Genomic DNA, 18,936 nt, shown 5'->3' on the forward strand with positions numbered 1-18,936 from the left:
GCTCGTGTAGGTAGTCTCGTGATTTCATATCCGAAGACAATTCATTCCTCCACCTCGTACTCCTCCATCTCGATCTTGAAGTACGCGGCGACGCGCGCCTTCTCGGCCTCTGCGCACTCCGAATCCAGCATGAAGCGGACGGCGCCGTCTCGGCCGCGTTCCCCGGCCTTGGGTCTCTCCCCGTTGGCAGCGACAGGGGTGAGCGGATGCAGCGCGGGTGCGGCTCCCCTGTCTCTATCTCTATCTCTTGACGCGGGGCGATTCCTGCCGTCTCTGGCGCCATTGGTAGGCTTAGAATCTCTGCTGTCTTCGACCCAGTGCGTGTACCGAGGTAATCTCTGGGCCTCTGCTTCTTTGTTCAAAGGAATGCGGACTGTGAGGAATCTATCGGGTGGGAAATGCGGGCCGACGGTGGTCGAGCTGCGGTTGTGTGTGTATAACTCGAGCAGATCAAAGAGAGTTTCTGGTCTTTGTTAGAATTTGTTGTTGTCTGATAGACTCGAGAGAAAGCAAGGGAGAGACCCACCCATTACTTCTTCGCGGCTCGTCCTCCATTGCTGGTAATCTGACCCCTGCTCCACGCGCTCCAGACGCTGATCCAGCAGGCGACCCGCGAGTTCGAGACAGCAAAAGGCCATGGTGGAGGTGGTCTGCTTGATGGGGGCAAAGGTTCGATAGAGATCCTGCGAGATGCGGTAGGCGAGATTGGAGACCTCGGATTGCGGCGACAAGCCATAGTGTCTGGCTAGTTTGATCAAAGTCCTCTGTGGATGGCGGGTCCGGAAGTCGAAGCCAGAGGCTTCGAGCATGAGCCTCTCGAGGCCGATGATACCTCGAGCATGCGCTTCGAAAACCTTGAGAAGTATGTTAGTCGGCCCTGATGGCAAGAGAGACGATGGGAACTCACGGGGTTGTCAGGAGGCATGTGCTCTGATGGAGGCAGCTTCAGGTTGTACGCAGCACATACAATCTCCCGGGACTTCTTAAGGGTGTCCTCGATCTTGCATGCCGTGAATAGAGCAGCTGCAGCGGCATCCTGACCAGTCAAGTCAGCTTCGTTACACTGCAGACAAAAGCAGGGTGAGACTACCATATAATTGTACTCTGTGTCGGGGTGAATAAGGCGGAATTTATGATAATAGACGACAGCAGTGTTGAAGGTGCGAATAGGCCTGTCGAGTCAGCAATAGTTCTTGCTCAGAGTGATGTTCAATTGCAATTCAAGCATTCCGACGTACAGATAGAGCACTCGGCGCACATTGTCGATCCAGGTCACCCCCTGCAAGCGCAAAGCTTCCTCGCGCAGAGGATTTACCCCCATGGCCGCGATACATTTCTGAATCGTCTGTTCAAAGATATAAGGCTTGGCTACCTGGATGAAGGACGGATGGATGGCAGGGGGTTCCGGCAGAGAAGGGTCGGTCCCAGCCGGCTGTGTCGAGTCATCCTTCTTCTCCGAAGCCATCCTGTGGTGCTGGCGGAAGAATCTTCTTGTCTTGCCAGATACAGAAGAGAAGACAGGTAAATGTACGGGTACCTAGGATGATGCGCGATGGATGCGATTGAATCTTTGGCCGCGCATGATTGGCGGAGGGTCACGTGAGACGGGGCAGATGTTATTCCGCTGTTGTTTGCACATTCAATAAGTAAAGGTAGTAGTTTGATGAGACTATTATGATCAGATGGATTCTGGTATCTGCTTCTAGTTTCTTTGTGAGAACATACGACAGCGTGTGTTGTAATTTCAACTGTTGGGAATGCATATATAAATCAAATACTACACAAGTGGTTGGATCTCATGGCACTCCCCTTCCAGCTCTTGTGGCCTTTGCCAGCTCACTCTGGGCAGTATTGTCTGCATAACGCTGATAGATAGGGAGGTAATGATCCTTCTCACTAGTTGTCTCCCTTATACTTCGTCTGCCTTCTACTGCACGGAGCCATGTCCTCCATCGCTGCCAGACAGCCTCATCCGCTCCCCCCTGACCCTCAGCAGGAATCCCAAGACTGCCTGTCTTGAACTCATCAAAGACCCAGAGCCGCACGGCCCACGGGCCCAGCACAAGATCAGGCAGTGAAATCTGATCCCCTAAGAAAAATGGCCCCTCGGGATGCATCTCCTTGGTCCACTCCTTCAGACGATCCAGAAACTCCTGGCGGACCTTGTCAGTCTCAGTTGCCACGTCCTCGTCTCTGGACCGAGGCTGGTACTGCAGGAAGCGATGGAACGCGGGGATCACCCGGGTCGTTACAAAATCCATCCAGATCCGGGCGCGGGCTTTCTCGTAGGGGTCTGCAGGAAGCAGACGCGGCTGATGGTCGGGATAAGCTTCTTCGAGGTATTCGAGGATGATGTTCGACTCGTAGAGTGGCCTGAGCTTGACGCCATTTCCATCACTCTGTCCCGTAGGACAAGCGAGAGTGGGGACTAACCCACGGGGGTTTAGGGACAACAGTGATTGCGGTTTGTGATAGGGATTGACCTCAATGTATTGGTAAGGGATCTGCTTCTCTTGCAGAGCAAGCCAGACACGTTGTACTGCAAAGGTTAGATAGCTGGCAATTTAGGAGTCGCTCATTTTACGCTGGTGCGTACCAAACCTGGTTGATGATCAGCATCTGCACAGTTAATGTGAAACGGTCAAAGAACTCACGGACAAAACCACCCCGCATAGAGCTTCAAAGGCTGCTCCGCCTGATGCTTGTCGACTAGCGATTTTGCTGGTCCACTGGCTTCGGGGTGGAGTTCTGCGTCTGGAATGGAAGGCATCGTAGCTGACTTGAGAATTTCTAGCAAGGTCCTAGTATTTCCAGATCAATCAAGGTCTTGTGGCAGGGTTTGGGACAGGGGCACGGCCTTAGGCTTTATATTTTGGTGATTCCTTGATGGAGATCCGCTGACTCAGATATGATGCCATTAACGAGATTCTGTTGCCATCAAGATTTACTCCTGTTTGGTCACTTATTCGTCGTTGCAATGTGAGAATCTTAATGGCCAAGTATCAGTAGATCGAGCTCTTACATCCAACAGATAATGAAGCCGGATAGATGATAGCTTCAAGGTGCTTTTAAGACGCTTCTGATGGGTAATCATAAATTTCATCAGATATCTCTACTCTAATATATCGAGAATCTAGAAGTAATAGGGACCAAGGCTCAGCTAATCGCCGTAGTTCTTAAGCAGCTTCTGCATAATCGATACAGCACCCGATCGATATCCAGCCCCAAAGATGGCATGATGGTTCAGGTGATGATACCTTCAAGGTCAGCCAAAGCCCCCGTATAACGCAAAGCAGACACACTTACAGCTCGTACAACCTCACGCGGTCCTCATACTCCTCCACCGGCTCGGTCTTGGGCACGATGCGATGATAGGCCTCGAAGAACGCCGACCCAAACCCCCCAAACATCTTCATGATCCCCAGCTCATACTCGCTGTGCGCATAGCACGCCGACGGATCATACACCACCTCGCCCACCTCCTCGTCCTGTTTACGCCCACTGCCCACAATCCGTCCCCGGTCCGCATTCCCACTCCACAGATCCCCATGCACCACCACCGGCGTGATCCCCTCCCCGTTCCCCTCCCGATCATACCCCAGATGTCCATCCCCCAGCAGCGCCGGCACCACATTGCGCACCGTCCGCTCCACCATCTCCCGCAAGCCCGCATCCTTACCATTCCGCTTCTCCGACGTCTCCAGCACCGTCAGCAGCCGCTCCTGCCCGTAGAACTCCGCCCACGAATCCCGCCAGCGATTCGGCTGCTTCGTGTCCCCGCAGAACGTCGCAACGGGGAACCCGAACCGCCGCCTGCCCGTTTCGGGATCCGCCGGCGCAGGCGCGGAGTGTAACTTGCCCAGCCGCTGCGCGAGAGACTCGCCCGTCCGCCGCCCGCCGGCGCCGGCGCCTAGCTCGAGGAACTCGGTCGCGAGAAAGAAGCTCTTGCCCTTGCTGTCTTGCGCATCCAGCGGTCCCCACGCTAGTGCTCGAGGGCAGAACCCCGGCACCGAGTCGGCGATTGCATTGAGAGACTCGTACTCGCCGCGGAACATCTCCTCTGCGGCCTTGCCGTCTGCGGAGGTCTTGACGAAATACCGTCGCTCTTCCTCGCCTGTCCCGTGCGCGGCGGGGACGGTGGCTCGAATCACCCCGGTGCTGGTGAAGCCGGAGCCTAGGCTTGCGGTTGATAGGCTGGCCTTGGAGGCATCGGGGAGGGAGAGTGCACGCAGAATTGATGCAGGTACTGGTGCCATGGTACGAGACTGATTTTATCGGAGTAAAGCAACCAGTTTTAGGTAGTAGACATGGCTCCCCGGGGTTATTATCCAGAACTCAGTCAAATGATTGATATGACGTCGTAGGATCATCGAATCCCCACCACAGTCCGATAAGATAAGCCACGCAAGAACATTAGACACACAAGAGTACCTCTCCAGTGGTAGTGGAGGTGTATGCTGATAACTTGATTACATTCCAAGGCCAAGCAGCTGCATTGGATACAATAACATTTTGTAGATGATGCATTTTATACAACCGTTCCAACGCCCACCCATGTCAAGGACCCCGTATCCAGTTTCCTACCAATGCCCATGCTACAACAAAACAGTAGCAACGCAACAGTCAAGTAATACACAATCGCTATGTTTGCGTCAAACCACTGATCAAATGCTCCGCCGTTTTCGTGCGTTCTCGCACATCAAGGTCGGGGTCATCAAGGAGGCTAGTCAACCGCTCCATTACGCCAAGGGACCGTAGCTTGAAGGCTCGCTCGCGACAGCCATCCCGGTCGCTCGCGTCGTCTTCGTATGTCAGATTGATGGCCACCCAGACACAGTTGATACGCACGTCTCGGTGGCTATGGTTAAAGTACCACATGAGATGTTGCAGAAGGGTGGGGTGCGACACCAGGACTTGCCGATGCCATGGAAGGCTCGCGGCAAGATGGATGATGACAAACGTGACCGAGATCAGAATCTCGGTGGGAACGTTGAGTGCACGGCTGGCTGAGGAATCCCGACGGTGTGGAAGATTGATGGTGCGAGGTCGAAGCTTGTCCGCCAGCGCGTCGAGGATGAGGTCCTGCCCAATCTCCTTGAAAAGGTGGCCAATCATCTCCGATGCTCCTGACCCACATACAAGGTTACGTAGCAAGTCGAAAGTCTGCTCTTGCACCGCAGTATCATCCTGTCGAGCCTGTGTGGTCTGGTCCAAATCTCCATTCAACACGAGCTTTCGCCGCCTGGTCGCATCCGGCAGAAACATCTCCAGGCTCATCTTGGACGCAGGCAGAGTGTCGGTCATTTTGAGATCTTCGCCCCGGCGTCGGGGATCCTCAACCGGATTCAAAAGGTCGACTTGTTCCCCAGCCGAATTGGCTCGGCTCATACCCGCCGCCGCACTGCTGTCCACGTCGCCTTCCATTCCCCGTTTCGCAAGGGCACTTGTAGGGTCCTGCGTAATAATCTGCTTGATCCACCCAGGCCCAAGGCCGTCAATAATCTTGATCTTAACATCGTTGGCAGAATTGTAGGCGACATGTTTCAGTGCCCACAATGACTCGATACGAAGTTTTGTGTTCGCTGAGTGCGCGTGCTCGCATAGGACCGGGAGGATATCGGCTGAGATAATTGCCTACTTGGGTCAGTTGCAAGTCGATATCTAGCGACAGCCCTAAGGGGATAAGGACTGACCTCTTTCATTGGACTAAAGTCCAATGCCAGATTGCAGATTACGGACGTCGCAGCAATTTGCACTTCAATGTCAGGATGACGGATCAGCACAAAGAGAGGAGCTGCAACACCAGCATCGATCAGACTTGTTCTCAAGACGCTAACGGAACGAGTGAGCATTCGCGCAGCACCACAAGCGGCCAAGAGAGTCGGAGTTGGATTGCCATCCGTGGCAGTGTTCTTGGGAGTCGATGTGTCCACTGGCAGCTCGCTAGGGCAAGGCTTGAGCGAGTCGATGATGTATGGCACCACTCCATTCTCACACACGAGCTTGCGATATTCATCCTTGAATGGAACGAGAGCTGCAAGTGCCTTCAAAATATTCTCCCGATATCGCATGACATGACAATGAGCTGGCGAGAACCCGGGTGGACCGAGTCTACATTCCACTGGCTGCGCATCGGAAATCGGAGCGGACTCGTCGACGTCCGGGTGCCACATTGGCTTGGTATTCTCGTGAATCGGGTTGTAGGTCTCCTTTAGCAATTGCGATAATCGCTTAATCGCGCCACCATCGACGGCGTGTTTTTGCAATTCCTGGTCGTCAATCACCAGAGCTGCGAGCACTGCAGGGGCTTCCTCCTTAAGACGCGCGGTTGCGGGGATCAGGCCCCCGTACTCGACACTGTCATCGTCCGGTATTTCATAGTCTTTGTCGAGCATTCGGATAAGGATCGGGATCAACAGGTAGGAAAGCAGGGAGACGCGATGTTTCTTCGCCAGACCAAGACGGAAAAGGACGGTGACGAGGCGAGCTGCCATCAACCGAACCATGCCGTTCTCCGCGCGAACCATGTAGAGGAGCCAGGGGACAATGCAATTCTCATCGTCGTCGGAAGATGTCGACTCGAAAAGCGAGAAGGACGTGGGGAACGAGTGGCTGGGGCGACGGCGCGCCCCTTGCTGACCTAAAGGTGGAAAATTGGCTGCATTTGCCGGTGTTGTTGTCGAGGGAGATAATGGAACCGATGGCAGCAGACTCTCAAGGGGGCTAATCCCGGCATGTCGTGGCACGGCAGAACCGGAGAAATATGTTGACCCCCAGGGACCCTTTTTGATGTCCGCGGGAGCGAATTCGGGTAACTGCTTAGGGAAAACAGTCACAATGCCCGGCGATGAAAGGAAATGTTCGGCTCGCCACTTGGAGTGCTCGATGATCACTGTGACCGCACGAAGGATTGGAGCGAGCTTGGCACTCGAAGGTGCTGGAGGGGGCAAGGATCCCAGTGCGCCCGGCTCCTGGACATGCTCCTCTGCCCCAGGCAGAACGAATCCCTGGGCCACTACAAACGAGGCGACCTTGACAGCAAGAGCATCCAACACCCCCGAGTCAGCCAGGACGGTCTTGTGAGCCTCCTCGGTGCATAACTTCCCAATCAACGATGCAGCCAGTTCAATGGAAGCCTGCGCCTGAGAAGATGTATAGTCTTGCCCGATGATCTGAGCCAAGCATCCAACATGCTCCTTAGAAAAGAGCAGTTCGGCCAAACGAGTATCCTTGTTCAGTTTCTGCTGACTCTGCAAAGGTAGTCGATCTGCAATGCTGTTGAGTGTTCGGAGAATGGGAAGGCGAAAGAAGGAAGGGCAGATGGGAGACGTCAGGAACGACAGGAGGGTTGGAAGTATATTGCTGGCGAGGATGGGCGCGAGGAACGCTGGGCCGCCTGATTTATTGAGATCTCAGTAATGGTGACCACTACTGGCGCTGTTGGGACGAATCACTAGACATTTACCTTGAGCCAAGCTACCAACGATGATGATCGCCTGTAGACACGCATCGTCTTCCTCCGACTTGCTGCCAGACGATTCTTTAGCCGTCGCCGTAACGCTCTTCCCGCTCAGCTTCCGTGACGTGAGAACCTTGGTGAGCACCGGAATGATTCCCCGCTTGATATAAATCTCTTTGCGTTGATCATGGCCAATTGTTTCGTTCTTCAGGCTGCGAAGTAGTGCGGCTTGAGATGATATCGATTCTGCGCTTTGGAGTTGGAGTAGGGTGGGTGGTGTAGAAGTGCGCGTCATAGTGGTTAGACTGCCGCCGCCGCCGCCGCCGCCAGACGAATCCGTTTGACTTCTTTGGCGACAACCGACAATGGGACGGGGCCGACTCGATGCAACAAGCCGAAGAACGCTGCTATCCGAAGATCAATGGTTGATCGATATCTTGCTCATGTGGAGTACAGGCGACGGAAGCCGGAGCGGAGGTTCAGGAGGGGTCTGATGCAGTGAGCTAGCAATTGATAACGATAGAGCTAGATGAGTATGAAATGAGCCGAGTCAATAAGAAGTCTATTGAAATAAATAGGATTCGCTTCGAAGAAGAGAAGAGAAAGGAAACAGATGAAAAAAGAGATAAGTATGTATGTATGTACGAGCCTCAAATTGCGATAACAAGTGAACCCTCAGCAACGGACAATCTTTCTAGACCATTCGCAGACAGATGTTGCTGAAGTCGGGGAGAGCTTGGCGGTACGGAGTAACTGCTCGGAATATGGGGTACCAGTACCACTTAGAGCACTCTTACAGCTCTTACAGCAGCCTGACAGCACTCTTATTACCTTACCTTTCTTATATACGTCCAGACCGTACCTAGGTAGTTACTTACCTACGTACTGCCTTTACGATCCCACTACCCAGACTGCCATCTGCTTCCGGAATATGGCCACACGTGACATCACCTGACTTCCAAATCACCTTCAAAGTATTAGATAATCAATAATACATCACATGATTCAGCCCTTGTGGACTGATTCAGCCCTTGTGGATCAAACCTAACTGAAACTGAAATTGCATTACACATTGCGTCAGGTGCCGGTCAGAGTTTCATTGTAATTTATGTACGAAGTAGCCTGCCTACCTTACTCCAGGCATCCGCCCCCCACCTCGCTCACAAATGATCATGATACAGAGGAGAAGATTGTAGTTTTTCAATGCTGCCTTGATTTTTTGCCCTTGCTCTTGCAATATGTATATATGGACTAGCTTAGAAGATTTTATCTAGGGAGTGCATTCCTCAGCCATGTTCAAATCATAATTGATCATTACATGTATTGAACCAGCGAGTGTGGAGAGTAGTCTGGGGGCTCGAGAGTATCTGCGGCCATCCATGTGACCTAGGAGGCTATCCCCTATTTCCAAGTGAAGCACAATGGGGCCATAGCTACCAAATAGCTACCACGGCCTGTCATTATCTGACTGAGTAGTATCCAAGGGAGACTTCAGGCACTCTGTCGTGAGTCCGTCCTGTTTTAAGTACTTTTAAACTACTTAGATCACAGATAGCCCCCACCAGAGGGGTACCTGAGTAACCTGACCACTAGATATTAGATCCAGGGCAGTTAAGACTTCGCAATCTGACCGGAGACTTGTCGAACCTGTCAGAAGACGGCAATCAGCGCCATCGACACCTTTAATAATCCATGATAGTAACTATCTACGAAGGATCTAGGTGCCTACCCCAAATGGGAAACCCCTGGTAATAAGTATTCGATCGGCTCACGGTGCCGATATTTGTAACAAGCGGTAACTGTAAGATTGCCTCCAATCTCTCCGCTCAGGCGCTCCAAGGCTGCTTTTCAATTGGGTGGAATTTGGCTCAATTTTCAACGTCCCTTGGCTACCATTTTGTTCCTTAGGTTGTTTTTGAGAGATCGGGGGTGAACGGGTTTGCCTACCTACCTAAGAGATGTCCATAGTCTTCGTAATCTTGTAACTGACTTCAAATTTTTTTTTTATTTCTAAATTATTTTTAACTCTTTTCTTTGACATTTTTGTTTTTTTTCCTTGGAACCCGTGTTTCCCCTCCTTTTCCTTTCTTCTATAAAACTTCTACGACTCCTTTAACTCTAACCCATCATCATCATCATCATCATCCTCTGGGTTTTCAAGGACGTATACTCCGCCCTTTAAAAGCCCTTCCCTCGGACTTCAGTCTCTTTGTTGAAAAGAGTCTGACCCTGCAAATCACGATGCGTCTGTGCACGCTGTCATCCCTAGCAGCAGCAGCACAAGGTTTCGCAGCATCTGCCACCTCCGTTGCACGTCGTGCAATCGTCCGCCCACGTGGTGGTCTCGTTGGGCGGAAATCATCATGCTAGTCTCATCACCGTCTCCGTCCGCCGCCCTCCATCCTTCATCCTCTTCTCCTCCGACGCTCCCTCATCCCTCGCACTCCTCTCCCTCCCTTTCTCATCGATCCACGACTGCCGCCGTAACAGCAGCTCATAATTTTCGGCATCATCATTATGAGCCTGCTCGTCAGCCTCCTGCGTCCAGTAGTCACTTCAGTCCGCGTTCTTCCCGCCTGGCCATCGAGGAGCTTCGATCGGCCTTGACGCGACATACGGTTGAAGCTTCGCCTCCGGGGCCCTCAGGGGATCTCCCTCGCGGCCGCATGTCCGCCGGGCTGACCACCCTTGGGGGCGGAAACAGCACGTATTCGTCCGCCGCTCCTACTCCTGCGGTCGCTACGCTTGTTAATCCGCATTCCTCCGATCGTCCGACGGACACTGAGCCTGTCGGTGCTCCCCCTCCAGTCGCAGCGTCGGCCCCGGCCCCTGCCCCTGCCCCCGCTACTGCGCCTTGCTCGGCTCCTCCAATGCCCGCCCCCATCAGTACAGGGTCCAACAAGCGTAACAGCCCGAATGATCATGGCGTGGACGCCTCGCTTGCGGGACGCTCCGGGGACTTGGACCTCGAACGCAGTCAGTCCAAACGACTGCGGCCAGCCGAGCCCGACGTGAAATATCTGCCGGAGAATTATGATCAGGCTGATCCGCGGGACCTTGTCATTTTAATCTCTAGCATGCTGATGGAGCTGATTCGCTTCAACGACAAGATACCGCTGAATAACGGACGCCTGACGCGTTTCCATTCTCGATCACCACCTCGGATTTCGGTCCAAGACTATCTTCAGCGGCTTACAACCCACGCCACCTTGTCGCCTCCGATCTTGCTCAGCATGGTATACTACATTGATCGGCTCTGCGCTCTCTATCCGGCCTTCAGCGTCTCCAGTCTGACTATTCACCGATTCCTTATTACTAGTGCCACCGTCGCCAGTAAAGGTCTCAGTGACAGTTTCTGGACTAACAAGACATATGCTCGTGTGGGAGGTATCAGCATGGCGGAGTTGGCTCTTCTGGAGTTGGAGTTTCTATTCCGCGTAGAGTGGCGGATTGTACCCCAGCCAGAAGTGCTGGTTGATTACTATCAAAGTCTCGTCGAGAGGTGCGACGGGTACGAGATCAAGCGTGAAAGCTGAGTACTTTCACTGCATCGATGCAGCAGTCAGCTGGATTCCAGCGCTGTTATCCTCCTTTCCATAGGGGGACCGTCATATCTCCATTGTATTGTATTTCTACATACCATACATCTAAAGCGGGAACGGAGTTGATCTTCTTATGCATTAACGGGCGATATGGGACATTTTTCTCATTCTGGTGCTGTCTAATGCCTTAGGACTCTTCTTTGGCCTTGTTATCACTTCCTTCTTCTCATGCTTCTACGACCTTGCGGACTACCTGGTCATGATCTCTGTACAGCTTCATGCTATTTTTCGGGCGTTCGATTGTTACTAGCGTGTGGAATATCATACTCCCTTATCATTTCGATCTGATTTAAGCCTCCTACGTATATTGTCTTACATTCATTCTTCTAGTTTGGCAGCATTATGTCATAGATTCGTCCTATGCGTTAGTTGCAAAAAAAGCTTTTAGGTAACAGATTCAGTGTATTGCCTGAGGCATCCACTCCAGTTAGGTTACAGCAGGGCTTAGGGCGTAGGGCTTAGGGGTTAGGGTTACGGTCTGGACAAATGCGTACCCATGGAAAGCCGCAACTCAACCGACGATAATCCAACCCATGAAGCCATAATGGATCGGCGGTTGCTATACGAGAGGTAGATACTTCAACATCGCACTGGGATTGTTCTATCAATTGCGCGTGAGCCGCGGCGATCGAGAGCGTCATATTACGAGATAGGAGCGCTCGTCTTGCTGTGTTCATCCCCGCAGCGGAGACGGACGTCAATGGAGGTACGAGACATCCTGAGGAGTATCGAGCCTCTTCAGGGACATGTATTGCCGATCAAGACCGTCCAGGAAACACAGACGACTGAAGAGTTTGGTATGTACCTCCGAACAGCCACGAGGCTATGGACTTTCATAAGAATAATCAATGTCTGACGGGCTTTAGAGGATGCATATGTAGCTGAAGTCAACGTGAAGTTGGCCTCGAAAGTGGTCAAGTAAGACATTCTACTTCGAATGATGCAGACAGATCGTGGCTGACGATCTTTGTGAAGAGCACTTGATGCTGCTTTCCCTCGCGACCCTGCTGTCCCTGTGAACCATCTCCGACGATTCGCCAAACATTCCCAATTGCCAGAATCCCTGCGCTCAGCCATACAGCACAATGAATCCTCACCGCAGACAATCTTTGTCCTAGTCTCGCCTCCTCTCCCGGAAGTTGATGCTCTCCAAAAAGTGCTTGCTCCATTTGCCCCCGCGTCCTCGATCTCTTCCGAAAATCAGCCTGAATCTGCGCCTGTGGTTTCCCTGCATACAATCAGAATCCCTACTCAACCGCCCTTGAATGCTAAACAAGCCGAGAATTGGACATCGACATACTGGCCAGTTGTCTACAACCCCGCCGCCCCGCGAGCCACGATAGCGCCGCCGCCGCAAATTCTGAACCGTGCACTCGAGTCCATCCAACCCGACGCCGGATGTTATTTGGCGCTGGCCGAGAAAGTCGCAGAGGAAGCAGAGAAATCCGGCCGCGGCCGCAGAATCGGAGCAGTAGTCGTCGATCCCGAAATTCTCGCCTCCATCGACGCTACTGCCGACGAGGATGGCACAAGATGGACAGAGGCCGTCGTTGCTGTCGCAGGAGACGCGCGATATTCCCGTCGGGAAGCCGGTGCGCTCTCGGCGTCAGAGCTTAATATCGGACCGGGTCCACCTGCAGCAGCGCAGACATACGACTCTGATCTGGAAGGTGGGCCTGAACTGCACGCGCTGATGCGCGCCGTGGAAATGATTGCTCAGAAACGCCGTGGAGAAGACCGCGCGGCTTCGGATACGAAACCGTACCTTAGCCCCCTGGAGTCGTACTTTCTCTCCCAGTCTGATATATCGACCTCCGCGTCCCGGTTAGATTCGCAGGAACCGTCACCCGTGCCGGAGAAGCTTCTAAAGACAAACTCCGCCGCGCCTGTTGTTCCCACGACAGCGAACCCTCCTCCGGTTGCTGCTCCGCGTATCCGCTCGCGTGCGCAGGGCGGCTACCTCTGCACAGACCTTGATGTATACCTCACTCACGAACCGTGCTTATGTTGCTCCATGGGCATGCTTCTCTCGCGCTTCCGAGCGGTGATCTTCCCTCGAAAGGGACGGATGGTTACGGGAGGACTCGCCTCGGAGCCCGTTGTCTCGCCAGCGCGTGGCCCTAGCCCTATCCCTGGCCCTGAAGCCGAGCCTGAAGAGTCTGAATCGAAGGCGTCAATTGGAGAGTCATCTGATCCGGCAACAAAAAGAAAATACTACGGTCTGCACTGGCGCAAGGAGCTGAATTGGCGGGCGTTGGGCTTCGAGTTTGTCGAGCATGATGATCTTGCTCAATGTACAGAGAGTCAGACTAATGTTCCTTTTCATGCATGATACCAACTGTGATGCTAGATGTACAATGGAGTATGAATGTGTACAAGCGTGGTCCTTTATGACAGTATGTCTTCCTTGACGCTTGAAGAGTGATAAATAAAAGGAATGCATCATCCCGACTACTCCCCCCCTTCCATATGTCTTCTCTAGGTACCAAACAGCAGGAACACCTTACCTTTGTATGTACATAGCTCTTCCTACCACCGATGCAGGAGTCAAGATGATTAGAGTCCCAATAGAATCACTCCTAGAATTTGGCTCCACCATGTCTTCAGTTCTAATGCAAGATCTTAGATTCTGATACATCCAAGTGGCTCCTGCCGCTATGATTGGTAAGGCTAGCTGGAAAATCCAGAATAACAGGTGTAAGGTCCAGTATCACTTCTCCATATGGTCATGATATTATGCATCAGTCATTAGACTAAAGAAGCCGTCGCTTCGTGCTAGCACGTATCATCACTCCCTTGAATCATTAATAAACAAAAGAAATGCCCAAAGAGCCTCGTCCACCACATCCAAGCCACGCCCAAATGTCCACGCAATCCTTCTCGTTTGGGCATTACCCTCATCTGCAGATGTCTTCACTCGTCATGAACCATGTTTCCAGAGCGTAGACGCGAACGACATCACTCAGCAGAACAGTTACATATTCCTCTCTCTATTCATTGTCAAATGTTGTCTCCGTCGTAACAAGTAGATAGATTATCTACAAAGCTCCTGCAAGCGCCGATTGATGGGACCGAGTTTGCGAATGACGGGAGAATGAGGGTTGTTCGAAGCGACTTCCATGTACAAGGTATTCAGCCGCTGTGTGAGAATTTCGATGATCCTGGGTGCAACTTCGTGAATGTCGGGGTCCTAATTGTAACATCCAGTCAGTCATGGCTATCAAAGCGGAGGAATTCCACCAGAACGTACCCTCAGGTCAACAGATTGGAGGACAACATCCAACCACGTGAGACGGTCGTCAACGTTTGTGTGGAGAGAAGACGTGACTGCAACACCGACCGAAAGCGCCACGATGGGGGAAAGCCTAGTGAGGTACGATGGGTTGAGGCGGACAAAGAGGTTGTCGAACAGATCGGCCTGCTGACTAGATTGAAGCCACTACAGCACCATTAGAGTCAGTAGCCGCTTTTGATTTAATTTTAAGAGTTCATACCTTAACTGAACCCTCTTCGTACCGACCCTCACTCATCAGCTGGGCAATCTCCGCCAGTTCAAGATCCTCGGCGGTTCTGGCCTCGCTGGGAGCAGCAGCCCGACCGGTAGATGATGCCTGCTGCGAGCTGCGGCTTTCCTCATCCTGCTGTTTAGCACTCAACACGCGGTTGAGTCTCAGGATTTCGTTTTGGAAGTTAGTCTGGGCGGCAGCCATCGATGCGACCGTGTCAGACAGACCACGAACAAGAGTTGTGAGCTGATCGATCTTCGCGGCGTCGTTGTGGCGCTGAATTTCGTACTGCTTCATCTGAACCTGCAACTGCTTCTGCATGTCCGATCCGATCTGTTCTGCAGCCTGCAGAGCAAGGGACTTGAAGGCGGGGGTGATGGAGTTGTGCAAAGCCCTCGACATCTCACTCTCAAGGTGGGAAGCGATTTTCTGACCAACGGTATCCGAAATGACTTTCATCACTTCAGGTTGCTTGACTGAACGAGCAACTGCATCAGGCAGAGCCTGACGCACCTCACGAGGCACAACACTACCCAGGTGCTGAGAAATGACCTGATCTAGCTGTTTTCCAACAGCGGCCGAGGTAAGCTCAGTCAGGGCAGGTACAACCTCAGACTGAATGTTGCTAGACACGATACGAGCCAGATTCTTCTCCACATTGTCAGACAGGGTGCTGGAGACCAACCGCAAAACTTGATCCTGTTTGGCTGCAGATGCAGCGTCCCAGTTGCGTCGCTCTTCGTCGAAGCGGGAGTACAGGCCTTCAAGCTCGCGACCAAGACTCTTATTAAATTCAGTAGTGACACCAGTCTGAAGTGCCTCCAAGTGCTTGGCCCAGATCTCGCCAGCTTTACTGGCACCAGCTCCAGAGAGCGGCGCGGCAGCAGTGACGGCGGGGAGAGGGGCGTCCATGGTTGATGGCTGTGTTGTGGAAGGTGCCAGTTGGGTGGGCTGTTCAATTGGTTGAGGCACAATGCCGGACTCACTAGACAGCCCCTCAAGGGCAGTGAATGTTGCTTCCTTGGCTTTCGCTGGGCTCTCACCGGTAACGGCGGTAGCAGCACCAGCCTTCTTTTTCTTCTTTTTCTCAGGCTTCTCGACGCCATTGGCCGCGGCGGTTGGCTCGGCCTGCTCCTCGGCAGACTTCTTCTTCAGAACCGGCTTGGTAGGGGACACAGTGCTTGAAGGAGCAGGTGCACCAGCAGATTCAGTGGTCGCCTCAGGGGTCTTCTTGGCCACTTCCCTCGGCGTAGCTCTGGTGGAAGCGGAAGCCGAATCACCATTGATCGAAGGTTCATCGGCGACGTAGCTGGGGAAGGTCTGAAGCTCAGAAATTTCGATGAAGCCATCCTCCAGTGCATTCACAGGGCGGATAATCTTATTGTCAACGCCCCATCCCAGGTCTTCTTTCTTGATGGTCAAGCAAGTCACTCCACGCGAGTGCATCACGTAAAGCTCGAAGAGCGCACTGTCTTCTTTGTTATCTCCAGGCGCTTTAGTGGTAGGGAGAAGATCCAAGCTGCGCAGCTGGCCCTTGGAGGCAAACGAAATCTCCCGAATGCCACTCATGCATGCTGTAGATTCTGGCTTGGGCAAGCTCGAGTCCTTCTCACCCGAGCGCTTGATGAAAGATGCCTGCGACATGGGCTGCAGATTATATCTAGGAGCAGACAGGTGAACAAAGTAAATGGAATTGCGTGTAGGATGTCCGACCACAATGATGCCAGAGGCTGCGTGGTAGGCGACACTGCAGATGGCATCCGATTCGTTCTCGTGGGGGAACTTGAGCTCCTGCACGGCCTTGCCAAGCCCAATATCCCAGAGCTGCAAGGTGTGGTTTTGCTTAAGTCCGACCAGAACGTAACGAAGGGCCATCGATTTGACATAAGGACGCAGCTTATCGATGAAGAGAACAGAGGTGGGCCAAGACTTCTCGGTGGGAGATCCGGTAACAAAAGTGTTCAACGGGACGCGCACCTCAGCTGGACTAGGCACGTTGGTGAAGAAGTCGGGATTGTTGACGACTTCGCGAATATCCCAGAAGCGTAGCCTGCCGGTCTTGTCTAGGGAGGCAATGACAGTATCGTCGTCACTGAACACAAAGTCCTTGCCAGCCTTACCAGTCGAGATCTTGAGGGCCCGTTCCTTGAAAAACTTCTCCGTGTTGACGGTACGTTGAGACCCCGACACACCGTAGTTCGCATTGGCAGCCGCCTGAGGACAGACAACGTAGATATTCTTGCCACGCCCGATGGCGAAGAAGCCGGGATGACGAGAGCTTCTCTTGGCCCGCGTTTTCAGCTGGCCACCAGAAGTGTTCTCATCAGAAGCCGGAAACGGCGGGAATATCAGGCTCTCGCTCTCTAAGGCATCCAGCTCGAACAGATCCTTTTCTCCACGCGAGATCAACGCCCAGTACACCGTGCCACTGACACCAATGCCCAAGATGGCTTGCTCCTCGGATACGCCGCTCGTTGTGGCTGAGGTGCAGAGGGTGACATTGAACACACGATCTCGGGTTGCACGGAAGACTTGCTTGTCACTTCCATCCTCCTGACGAATGATCCTCATGCCTCCATTCTTCGCTAGAGCGTAAACGATGTATTCCGATGTAGCCGAAGTCAAGGAGCGGTCCAGTTGATCAAATTCCTTCTTCAACCGGGCGATGTCCATGATTCCATCATCCCGAATGATGGGAAGTTCCTGGGTGTTGCCCTTAATGGAGATGGAGATAAACGGCTTCAGAGGAAAGTTGTACACGGGAACAACGCGCTCTTCTTCCTTCGCAGCACTGTCCTCGGCGCTCTCCCAACTGTCTGCAAGGGCATCGCCACTTTCACCATTAGTGGTTTCGTTAATAGCTGCAGTACTCTCTGCGGCGGCGTCTTGGGCGGCCGCTGCTTCAATCTCTGCAGCCTGCTTGGCCTCAGCAGCTGTATCACGAAGATGACTAGCGATGGAGGAGATAACCGCTTGAGTGCTTTCTTCCTTGCCCGTTCGTACAGGAAACGACTCCTCTTCCTTGGTCGTCTTGTCACGTACTTCAGCAACGTCGCGGCCAACTATCTGATCCACCAGTTTGCCAACTACCTGGTTAACAGCCTCGCGCTGCTCTGGATCAAGAATTGGCGATGATGGGCGTTCCGCAGCAGACGATGCTGCTGGCTGAGACACCGGAGCAACATCCGCAGTTGCAGTTACGTTGATCTTCTGGCGCTGGGTGAGCTCGACAGCGGGGCTAGCACTCCGAGACTTGATCTGAGGAGAGGCTTTGCGTGGCGATGCAGCTGCCAGTTGCTCAAAGGGGTTAGTGTATGTGAAGATGCCTTCCTTGGGCGTCAGTGTTGACTTGGGCTGTTGAGAAGGTATTATGTCCGGCTTCCCAGACACAATTTCCTCGGGACGCGCTCCGGGCACTTCAACTGACGCCTGTGCGATCGGCTCAGCGACAGGGGACTTGACCGGAGACACAGACGCTGCTGGTTGGGATACCGCCTTCCCGGGCCCGTGGGACACATCCTGGCTCAGGGATGGTCGGTTGAGCAGACGAAGCAGCATCTCCTGAGTGTTGTCAGCCGTGGGGGCCGCCGACAAGGAGCTCTCGCCGATCCCGGAATGACCAGGTTGAGCGAACTGCGAAGCCGCAGGCATTATGGGCGGGGATGCAGCCGAAGTTGGGGCTTGAGCCTGTCGACCGAACAGGGAAGCAACCAGATCAGAGGCCGAGATGTTCCTCGTGTGAGACCTAGACACGCCCTCGAAGCCAGTTTCCTGTGCCAGAGGGGACCTTGGCTGCTCCATTCCAGCAGCAATAGGCTGTTGTTGAGACGGAGCAGCTGCAGTGCCCTGATTAAACTTGAGCAAGTTCAGCAGGTTGACAGCACGGTCGGGGTTCTGAGATTGAGACTGCTGCTGCGGGTACATTTCGCCGCGAGGAGTGGTGGTATTAGGACTGAGGATATCCGAGCCATGATGAGGCGGTGTATTGACCGGGGATGGGCTAGGAATGGCAGATGAGACCGAGGGGTGACGGTAGCCATGCTGCAAAAACTGAGGGTGAGACAAGCTCTGCCCATCGTAGGGTTGCGGCTGCGTCTGCTGTTGCTGGGGACGGTAGCCCTGCTGGTACTGCATAGGGTACTGCGACATGGGAGCGTCCTGAGCAGGCGTTCCCGAAGGAGATGGACGTGGTCTGATGCTCGCCAGGAGAGTCTGGAGATCGTTGGGGGTGGACATTTCTGTCAGCTCACCGCAATTAGAGGTGACCTCCCAAGTGATATCCAAGCTCTGAGCTTCTCTCGAGAGCTCTCTTTCGAGAGCAGAAAGGGAGAAGTGAGGAAGTAGCAAGGTCAGATAGCTCTGGTAATTG

At 53.2% G+C, this 18,936-nt stretch overlaps 7 protein-coding genes across 7 annotated transcripts; 2 read left to right on the top strand and 5 right to left on the bottom strand.

Moving 5' to 3' along the window:
* Window positions 1-41: 41 nt before the first annotated feature.
* Window positions 42-1,465, bottom strand: Aspvir_006635 (putative cyclin; the record flags this gene model as incomplete). The annotated part of the gene is made up of 5 exons (XM_043269830.1): window positions 42-463; window positions 527-854; window positions 908-1,036; window positions 1,091-1,172; window positions 1,239-1,465. The coding sequence occupies 5 exons, from the start codon at window positions 1,463-1,465 to the stop codon at window positions 42-44; spliced, it is 1,188 nt and encodes a 395-aa protein (XP_043125765.1).
* Window positions 1,466-1,796: 331 nt separating this feature from the next.
* Aspvir_006636 (uncharacterized protein) lies at window positions 1,797-2,770 on the bottom strand (the record flags this gene model as incomplete). Its single annotated transcript, XM_043269831.1, has 3 exons — window positions 1,797-2,539; window positions 2,597-2,601; window positions 2,655-2,770. The coding sequence occupies 3 exons, from the start codon at window positions 2,768-2,770 to the stop codon at window positions 1,797-1,799; spliced, it is 864 nt and encodes a 287-aa protein (XP_043125766.1).
* Window positions 2,771-3,160: 390 nt separating this feature from the next.
* Aspvir_006637 (putative fructosamine-3-kinase) lies at window positions 3,161-4,256 on the bottom strand (the record flags this gene model as incomplete). Its single annotated transcript, XM_043269832.1, has 2 exons — window positions 3,161-3,257; window positions 3,307-4,256. 2 exons carry the CDS (start codon window positions 4,254-4,256, stop codon window positions 3,161-3,163), a joined length of 1,047 nt encoding a protein of 348 aa, XP_043125767.1.
* Window positions 4,257-4,641: 385 nt separating this feature from the next.
* Window positions 4,642-7,754, bottom strand: Aspvir_006638 (armadillo repeat protein; the record flags this gene model as incomplete). The annotated part of the gene is made up of 3 exons (XM_043269833.1): window positions 4,642-5,634; window positions 5,694-7,396; window positions 7,466-7,754. 3 exons carry the CDS (start codon window positions 7,752-7,754, stop codon window positions 4,642-4,644), a joined length of 2,985 nt encoding a protein of 994 aa, XP_043125768.1.
* A 2,068-nt stretch (window positions 7,755-9,822) lies between these two features.
* On the top strand, window positions 9,823-10,995 carry phoB (regulatory cyclin phoB; the record flags this gene model as incomplete). The annotated part of the gene is made up of 1 exon (XM_043269834.1): window positions 9,823-10,995. The coding sequence occupies one exon, from the start codon at window positions 9,823-9,825 to the stop codon at window positions 10,993-10,995; it is 1,173 nt and encodes a 390-aa protein (XP_043125769.1).
* A 766-nt stretch (window positions 10,996-11,761) lies between these two features.
* Aspvir_006640 (putative tRNA-specific adenosine-34 deaminase subunit Tad3) lies at window positions 11,762-13,393 on the top strand (the record flags this gene model as incomplete). The annotated part of the gene is made up of 3 exons (XM_043269835.1): window positions 11,762-11,858; window positions 11,928-11,979; window positions 12,037-13,393. 3 exons carry the CDS (start codon window positions 11,762-11,764, stop codon window positions 13,391-13,393), a joined length of 1,506 nt encoding a protein of 501 aa, XP_043125770.1.
* A 702-nt stretch (window positions 13,394-14,095) lies between these two features.
* On the bottom strand, window positions 14,096-18,803 carry Aspvir_006641 (uncharacterized protein; the record flags this gene model as incomplete). The annotated part of the gene is made up of 3 exons (XM_043269836.1): window positions 14,096-14,251; window positions 14,312-14,500; window positions 14,556-18,803. The coding sequence occupies 3 exons, from the start codon at window positions 18,801-18,803 to the stop codon at window positions 14,096-14,098; spliced, it is 4,593 nt and encodes a 1,530-aa protein (XP_043125771.1).
* Between the last annotated feature and the right edge of the window lie 133 nt (window positions 18,804-18,936).

This window comes from Aspergillus viridinutans, assembly GCF_018404265.1.
Source record: "Aspergillus viridinutans IFM 47045 DNA, scaffold_4, whole genome shotgun sequence".
NCBI lineage: Eukaryota > Fungi > Ascomycota > Eurotiomycetes > Eurotiales > Aspergillaceae > Aspergillus > Aspergillus viridinutans.